At 42.9% G+C, this 9,640-nt stretch overlaps 1 protein-coding gene across 12 annotated transcripts in view; it reads right to left on the bottom strand.

Annotated features, from left to right (window-relative positions):
* Nucleotides 1-9,640, bottom strand: part of Srpk2 (SRSF protein kinase 2) — a 178,298-nt gene that overhangs the window by 57,478 nt on the left and 111,180 nt on the right. For 10 of the 12 annotated variants that reach the window (XM_052173063.1, XM_052173070.1, XM_052173072.1 and 7 more), the window contains exon 3: nucleotides 7,424-7,575. The exons of the other annotated variants lie outside the window; for them this stretch is intronic. In XM_052173063.1, coding sequence (XP_052029023.1) covers nucleotides 7,424-7,575 — 152 coding nt within the window. The remainder of the gene's footprint in view (nucleotides 1-7,423; nucleotides 7,576-9,640) is intronic. 12 annotated transcript variants of the gene reach the window in all.

The following is a 9,640-nucleotide window of genomic DNA, read 5'->3' as shown; positions in this document are numbered from 1 at the left end:
GAACTTCTTTGGCGGACACTGGGCATGTGCCTTTGAGGGCTATGCATAGTCCCGCCCACCTCTTCATACTTATTGACTCTTGCTCATCGTTAGGTGAACAAGCTCCTCCTCCCCATGCTCCCAGTACCTCGGTGCTCTACCTCACCAGCCCAGCATCCACAGAACCAAGAGATATGAGCAGAAACCTATAAGAGCCAAAACAGTTCTTCTCTTTAAATTGTTTGTGTCACATATTTTAGTCAAGGGTATGCAAAGAAATTAATACGTTCCTGATACAGAAAATCATGAGGCAAAATAAGTAGTAGCTTAAAGCTTCCCCATAGGCAGTTTGTCATGCGATGATGACCAGAACTGTCCTAGCTAAACCATGACAAAGTCCACACACAGCTGCCTCATTGATTCAAAGTAAACAATGCCCACAGTCCTTAAAAGCCTAAGTCAGTATTTCTAAAATTCATTAATCTTTTCCTGTAGGGTTTTCAAGTATCATATTTCTTCTCCTCTGCCTAAACACATGCTTAGAAAACCTAGCATAAAGACAACACTCCCCCCCTCTTACCTGAGCGTACACCCCATCAGTGCACGGCTGAAACTCTGAGGACACCCCATGCTTTAGCATGTCTCCATAACGGCCCTCATCTCAGGAGTCACTAGCTGCCCCTAACAAGTGCCCTCTGAGGGGACTAGCCAGTCTGAGCATGGTGAGCACAGTGAGCACGGTGAGCACGGCGAGCACGGTGAGCTCGGCTCTGGTGGCCTTGTTCTCCCTCATTCCCCCTGCCTTGCTAAAAATGATTACACTGTATTCCTAAAGCTAAACACCAAGGTTTACTCCCTTATTTGACCACTTCCTCCTCTTAAGCCTGAGGACCAAGGTCCAGCTACCAAAAGCCACCTTTGGGTCACCTAATTAACATGTCCAATTATTCTTAAACATCCTAACACAGGGTTTTCCTGCCGCAGTGGCCTTTATAAACCTCCATTTTCTTATTGGGAAATATCTGTCTCCTCTCTATCCAGAGGCAGTCCCTTGTCCCACTTTGGGACAAACACCTCTCCTCCTCTCCCTCGTTCCCTTCCCCATCTCCCTCATCCTCTATCTCCTGTCTTTGTCTCTTATTCCCTGCCCGTTGTCCCTCTGGGGCAAATAAATCTCCTTTATGCTGAGAACTTGGTCTTGAGATAACCTGAGCTACCATCACCCCCTTGCACCCTCAAAGAACCCCTGCCACTGGAAGGCTGCCGGTGTTAAGTCCTATCTTCTGGAGAACGTTGCCTTCACTTTATACCCCAGAGCATGCAGTCTTAGTAACTCTTGGTAAGTTACCACTAAAGACAAAAGTAGTGCCACCCAAAAGAGACTCTGAGGGCTAATGAAAGTCAATCTAAACACACGGTGGGCTGGGTAGTGCCAGAAACTGAGCTAAAGAAAGCTAACAGAATCAATAAAAGATTTTCACTAAGAAGAAATAGGTCTCGTAGAATTAGACAAGTCACAAGAGAAAATATTTATAAGACGACAAGACAAAGTAAAGGATAATCTAGTTATAGTTCACACTATAATGAAGTGTGTACTCAGGGAAAAGGAAGGATTTAAGTATAAAGTCAGACTTAGAAGGATCACATTACAGTGTAGAGGATGGAAATCTGGCCAGTTTATACTTCTAGCAGACGGCAAGCTGACACAGAGGGGAAATGTGTCTGTGTTCAGAAAGAAAGTCTAAATTCATAAATTTAGTGTTTATAATATGCTTTTAAGATACCACTCAAATTTCTAAGATGCAACTCTGTATTCCACTCAGTTGTATACCATTTCTAAGAACTCTGGAACATCAGCGGGCAATTTTAATGCAGACATGAAAAGCCTGAAAGTTTCTGGGTCCTTCAAGCCTATGACCAGATTACATGCGACCTCCTCAGACATACACTGCTTTTTTGTTGTTTGTTTTGTTTTGAGACAGGGTTTTTCTCTGTGTAGTCCTAGTTCTCCTAGAATTCTCTGTAGACTGAGCTGAACTCAAACACAGAGATCCATCTGTTTCTGCATCCTGAGTGCTGGGATTAAAGGTGTGCACCCCCACCTCCCAGCCCCAGACTATCCGTTTTAAGAAACTCCTTTGTCAGAACAAAAAGCTATTTACTGCGCCAGGATACCTCAAATGTAGTCAGATTAAACACACACACACACACACACACACACACAGCTTTTGCCCACAGTGACGTTTCATATTGGTATAAAGGAGATACATGAACATTAAATGTCTAATATATCATGACCGTGCTGTGCAGAAGGGACTGCTGAGAGTGAGGGGTCCTTATAGTTGGTTAGGGTTTCATGAAGGCGGATCCAAGGAAACCTGTCTGAGCGGTGTGGAAAGCAGTGTCTCTGGAATGGAGCCCTGAGGAGACACCACAAAGCTGTCAGCTCATCAGAGAATGAACGAGGACAGATGAGAACCAGGAGCCAGCCTGAGGCCCACGCTCTATGGCTGCCGCTCCACAGAGCTCTGGAAAGGACCTCAGATCAGGTCATTCATGGTAATGCTTTCCCTTACATCAGTGGTTCTCAGCCACAACCCCTTTGGGGGAGTCATAAATCAGATATCCTGGTTATCACTTATTTACATAATAGTGGTAAAAGTAGTGGTAACAAAGTAATTTTGTGGTTTGGGCTCCTCGTTACAACATGAAGAACTCTATGAAGGGCTGCAGTGTTAGGAAGGGTGAGAGCCACCGTCTTGGATAGTGACCCGCATACACAAAGTGCAATGTGGAATGAGGGGCCATCACTTAGTAGAAGTCTTGTAATTTCTTAAACATGGTACCTGGGCTCAGTGAGAGAGAGAGATGGCTCAGTGCCTAACAGCTCTTGCTATGCAAACATAAGGATCTGAGTCAGTTTCCCAGCAACCACACAAAGGAAAGAAAGGTGTGGCTGCATGCACCTACAGCCCCAAGGGAGACCAGAGGATGTGGCTTGCTGGCCAGTCAGTCCAGTCAAGAAGGCCTCCGGGCTCAGGAAGTGATTTGTCTCAAAGGGTAAGGCATAGTGGCAGAACTGGACTCAACATCTTTCTCTGGCCTCCATCAGGTGTACAGACAGGGGCACACACAGATGAGCACAGCTATATGTGTATGTATGGACACATGCACGCACACACACATTCAGAATTACTATATACTCATTAGGTGGTCAAACTACAGCCTTCAATGTACACTAAAACTACTTAGCTAAAAACCAGAAAGACTCCCAAGGAGTGTATGGTATGGACTACTGACGCTGAGACTCTTAAAAACTCTCCCTACACAGGCATTTATGTGGAGACTCATGAGGCAAGAATGTATTTACATAAGATCCGCTGGAAGTATGTGTTCATGGGCTGCACCCATATCCAACTCACTTTGGTTTGGTGCTTTGGTTTGGAAGTAGAAACTGAATAAACCACATAGCCTATTGCTACAATTCCTCCCAGAGATGATATACAACCAGTGCTGATAGCTCTTTAGAGACTAAGGAAATCCTCTTCCATAAGACAGAGGGGTGCAGTCTAAGGGGTGCAGTCATCAATGGGGGAAAACAGAAAAATACAGTGCCACACACTTCATTTTTATTCCCTGTAAAATCTTAAGGTGCAAAATACTACATATTACAATGGGAATGATATTACATTTTATATTATATTATAATATATTATATTATATATTGTAATATATTTTATATTATATTATATTATATTATATTATATTATATTATATTATATTATATTATATATGATAAATCAAAGGACACAGACTCAAAAAGCAAGAATCAGGGTCTAAAGCCAGGTCTCTCAGATCACAGTCCACAATGTGATGGAAATACTTTAGCAACAACAGAATTTAATTACTGGTCTTTATGCTAAATTGGACAGTTCACGATTTGTAAGTAGACCTGTAAACCTGAGGCAATAAAAAGCCTCATCAGATACAATTTAGTTGGTCATGAACAACTGAGACCAGCATGGCCCCAAAGGCATGAGGATACCATGGAGTGACAGGCTCTAGATTAAGCTGACTGCTGTCAAAAGCCTGTTCCTTCTTTGGTGAACATTTCTCCTGCATAGAGAAAGGGTATCTTTTGTTACTAATGATATCATCTTTTATTCTGGGAGACCTGAAAAGCGGCTGTAAGACAACAGCTCTCTAGGAACAGAGGCAATAGAAACAAGATGAGCAGGCAGAACACAGATACCTTGGCCTAAATGAAATAGAATTTTTCATGGAGAAAAAAGTCCTTTCTTAACAACCCAGTCCAAAGCTACTGGCCAGAGCCAGGCAATAAGGGCCAGGAAGGAAGGAAAGGGAGAGACGGCAGATAAGGCAGTGCCAGCTGCCTGTGACATGGCACACAGAAAAGAGAGCTAAATAAACACAACACAAAGGTGAGAACCTGGTCTGCAATGACAAAGTTTACAAAAATGGAAGAAGAGAAAACTAGGCTGCATCTTCTGACGACGCAGTAGAGTTAGAGCTATCAGATTAAGTAAGGTCTTGTATTAGGTATATTTGTTAGCATTAGGGTAATTTTAATTACTTCATTAGTGGTAATAGTTGTCATTATTGCTTTCAAAACTGTGACAACTAAAGACAGACACACAGCTTTTATGTTTACTTCTATCAGATTAGGCCCAATATACATGCATAAATGTACAGGAAAGGATGTGGAGGTCGCTGTGCTCCCTTCACACAGCCTCAGTCCACTCTTAGGATTCTGTTAAAATCTAAGCTTCCATATATCTCAAGGACCTGGGGTTGAGGCTTCATTACCAGGCTGCGGTGCCACTGAGAACTAGTAGCAGAACCTTTGGAAAGTGGAACTTAACCGTGAGTTGGATTATTGTAGGGCTCCCGCCTTTCCTTTCTGGCTACTTTCTAGACATGCACTGACATAATACAGCTGATTGGGGTGGGGAGAAGCAAGTACAAACTGAAACCTAATACATGAATTAAAATAATTTTTCCATTTGAATATCTCAAGTAATTCTGTCATACAACAGACAGATTCCTTGAATGTACTTCTATCAATAATTTGAGACAAACTGTTATGGTTCATACAAAATTTCTAAGACATCTGACACATTAGATGCTAATTAAAGGCACAAATTCCTCCTCCTTATTTCTTGTAAAGATGAGAGAGGAATCTCTAAGGACGCCAGCTTGAGCATGCAAGTGTGAGTGTGCACACACGCACAAGGTACCACCATCTCTGACGTGCCTTGTGGAGATTGAGGCTTAGTCCCCTCAGAATGCTTAGAGTTCCATAAATTTTACCTAGAATCAGCTCTACGTGAAGGATTCTTCATGCTTAGTCCTCTAGTTGGGAATGAAATGTTCCCTAGGTTGGTTCAGAGGTATGAAGAAAGATGACAATGGGCTCCATCTCCTGACCCACACTGTCGACTACACTCAGCAGTCATGCCAGCAGGGTTGAACTTAACCTGCTGAAGAGAAGGGCTCCTAAGTAATGACCCCATAGGTCAACAACAAGGTCATTATACAGCTCTCTACAACTGCAAGGTCATAACATAGTGCAGAGCTCTTCACAACAGCAAAGACAGTAATGCAGAGCTCCTCACAACTGCAAGGTCATAGCTCTTTGTGACAACTGCATTTTCTTTTCTTTCTTTTTTTTTTTTTTAAAGATTTACTTATTTATTATATGTAAGTACACTGTAGCTGTCTTCAGATCCCATTACATATGGCTGTGAGCCACCATGTGGTTGCTGGGAATTGAACTCAGGACCTTCGGAAGAGCAGCCAGTGCTCTTAACCATTGAGCCATCTCTCCAGCCCCCACGACTGCATTTTCAAAACCAAGAAATACAGACATATAGGGAGGAGGATGAGGAGCTCCTCCCCCTGTCTTTTCTAAACTGCATCTTTAACTTTTATTAGATGGTATAGAGACTGATGTTATAATTCTAACAACTGCTGAGAAGATCCACTCTCTTTTCTAATGAAAATAGTGACTTTAGGTGTGGGAGAGATAGCTCAGTAGTTAAAAGCACTGACTGCTCTTCCAGAAGTCCTGAGTTCAATTCTCAGCACCCACATGGTGGCTCCTAACATCTCATAAGTCCAGACCCAGGGGAACGATACCCCCTTAGGACCTCTGATGGTACCAGGTAAGCATGTGGTGCTCATGCATAAAAAAACTAGGCAAAACATGCAGACACATAAATATTTTAAAATCCTAAAAAAAAGAAAAGGAAATGTTAATTCTATGGGTAAGCACCTGTCCCTATGAAAGAATAAGATTATAGGAGCTTAGCTCTTTTACTTTCGGAATAGAATAACCTAGTCTTGTTTGCAGCAGACAACTGGATTTTAACAGCACAAATGACTGCTTCCACTAGATAAAGAAAATCTGCTAAGACACTACAGGCCTAGAGACTCACTAAGGGCTGACAGTTTGTTCGTGTATGTATCTTCTGCCATATCCTTATGTTATACAGAATCTGAATTACATGCTTAAAATCTGCAGCAGGAAAACTATTTACCACAACATAGTAGCTCAAATCTGCAGGGAATAAGAACCAAATGAGCAAGACAAGTAGTGGAGACACCAAAGCATTACTGCGACTTCCATTTCGTAGAGACCTTCAGGCTCTAGTCTACACAAAGGACAGCCAGTGTGCGCCCCCAGTGTTCTCATCACATGCCATGTTGGCCACCTAGGACTTTTAACTGTACACTTCTGGTCTTAAGGTCAATACAAGATCATTCTAATCTGCCAGGCAGCAGTGGCATGTGTTTGCCTTTAACCCCAACACCTGGGAGGCAGAAGCGGGTGGACCTCTGAGTTCAAGGCCAGACTAGCAAACAAAGTGAGTTCTAGGACAGCCTGAGCTACACAGAAAAACCTTGCCTAAAAAATAAGTTAATCATCATCATCTACTCTAATAGTTTGTGTGTCCTGTAGGATCATAGATAAAAACAGAGCCAGCCTTGCTACGCAACAGCAGAACCAAGCCACAGAATGTCTTTCCATTAAGTACAACGCCATGAAAGTCTCTCTGTGTAAATGCATGTGCATGCATTCTTTCCACAAAACTGAGTACTACTGACTGTACTGCTACCCGGGGAAGGGAATGTCTCCCTTTAGCCACACATAAGTTATAGCTCGCTTCTGTCAGGAGTCTCTGCCTCCCTCCCCATGCTCTTCTTGGGTGACCTTTATCTGAAATTATGAGGGATCAAATGTCTGAGCATGCCTATGATGTGTGCACATGCACACTTTTCCTTCTCTTACAGTTCTCTAAGACCTTCTACAGTTTTTGGTATCATTCTATAGTCAACTTAAGAGGCTAATTTAATAAACATCAAGTGACCCCATACCCACTGCACAGGAAAGCAAGCCCACCCTGCCGGCCCAGCACGTCACCTTTGCAGTAATCTGCGGGGTCCTCCTGCTCCTCATCATCTGACCCCAGAATCTCCTCCTCAGGCTCTGGGGGCGCAGGGTCTGGCAGTGGTGGTGGTGGTGGTGGCGGTGGAGGAGGAGGAACTAAAGGAGCTTTCTGTTGAGGCTCCGGCCTGAAACAGAAAAAAGAAAAAGAAAAAAAAAGAAAGAAAGAAAAGAAAAAAAAGAAAAAAATCTATTTACAAGAAGCAAATCATGCATTATCGGCAAATTTGAGTTTCTTGGTTTAAGGAAAAATAGAACTTGCCACACATAAAGAAATGCTAAAGTCATGTCACTCATTTTAGTTAAATTCAAACAATGACTATCACACAGGAATGGTGGCAGTCTTTCTGTTCGTTAAGGAAGAACTGGGTTTTACAGGCATCTACTCATTCAGGAGTTCAATAATTTTTAAGGCTTGACAAAATGAAATTTTATTAGAAAGAAAGAGTACCCTACTCCAGAATACACAATTTGTAAGTTATAACAAGATCAGCTATTATAGGAAAGATGCTAGCTTGTCCTGAGATGGTATGTAAAACTAGGGCCAGAGAAGCTTCCTAGTAGTCATCCATCCATCCATCCATCCATCCATCCCATCCATCCACTTAAGGGGAAATACGCCCTCTTGGCTGAATCCGAGAGCCCTTGCCAACCTTTAACGCATTGCTCTTCTCGGGAGTTTACTATGGCTAATGAGCGTGACTTATCAACACTGAAACTACCACAAGTAATAAAGAACAGCAGGAAGAATGGGGACGAGGAGAAATCCCAACTTCATTAGAAAGGAGCAGAGCTGCAGACACCATGGAGAGGAGAGGGTGACACAACCAAGTAATGGCGTCATGAGCAGGACAACTAAACAACGCTTAAGTAAATCATAGCTTGCACTTCCTTCCTCTTACTAGAGAATTCCAGCTGTCATCCATGGATAACAGACATTAGGATCAGAGGGGGATGCCGAAAAGGACAATCAACACAAGCCTCACTGCCACAAAAGGACCCAAATTCAGTAAGGACTTGGGGAAGCACAACATTTTCCTGGATGCTTTATAGAGACCACCCTGAAGAATAAAATGCCCCAGGAATGGGGGAAGCAGGGAAGCAGAGATGTGCCACAGCTTCTCCTCATCCCCTGCCAACATGGAGAGTGACAGGTGGGTCAGAGAGGTGAGGTCACACATTTTCCCAAACAGCCTAGAGAGGGTGGAACCCATCTGCGCAATTTGTTCACTACACTTTGAAACCTGCTAGAAATCTAGTGAATGTAGTCAGAATCCTTGACTGTGTTTCTATCGGTGGTTTTAGACAATTATGGTCCATTATACAAACTTTCAAAGACATCTGACACATGCAGTGCTAATTAAAGACACACATTTCTTACCAAGTTTACCTTATAAGATGCCAATAAGATGCATATAAATGTGTAAATGCGTATGCAGTGACCACCAAAACTGCACCCAGACAACGACCTATAACGAGTGCTGGAGCTTTATGTGCACAGCTCCTCCTCCTTCATGTGCACAACAGAAAGCACCTATGACTCTCAGGAACCTGAGGCTCACAGTGTTACCCAACTGCTGCACTGTCTACATTGCTTAGCAACCTTGCAGACTTCTAGTTTAAGAGGAGCGGCCTTAACTCCTTTCGGTAAGGACTACACTGAACATGATGTTGGCAGAAAGTACGTGAAGTCCAGTTCTTTCAGTTAGAAGATGGTCAGTATTCTGTGGTAAGTTTTTTGTTTGTTTTTGTTTTTAACAAAAAACAAATGTTAACGGAGCATAATAGTTGACTGGTCTATCATATCAGAACAGCTGGAACTGTGCTGAATAATGCAGCAGCCACTGGCCACAGAACAGTTCTGGTAGCAGTGAGTGGGCAGTCAGAACTGAGGTGTGTTGTGTGAAATAAACACTAGTACAAAAAAAAAGGTAAAATATTTTAGCATTTTTTTCATTTACTACAATTTAAGATACCTTATATGAATCAAAGTGTATTACTAACAATAATTTCCCTTGACTCGCTTTACTTTGTCTAATGAGGCCACTGAAATCTTACATGACAAGGAAAAGTACCCACTGTATTTCTGCTGGGTGGTACTACCCTGAGGCAGGCAGCAGCTGGCCATGCAGGCACACCCCCGGTCACCCCAGGACAACAAGATACCCTGAGGCAGCTAGCAGCCAGCCATGC

The sequence above is a fragment of the Apodemus sylvaticus genome, chromosome 2 (genome assembly GCF_947179515.1).
Source record: "Apodemus sylvaticus chromosome 2, mApoSyl1.1, whole genome shotgun sequence".
Taxonomy (NCBI): Eukaryota; Metazoa; Chordata; class Mammalia; order Rodentia; family Muridae; genus Apodemus; species Apodemus sylvaticus.
This window is presented reverse-complemented; position numbering and strand designations above follow the sequence as displayed.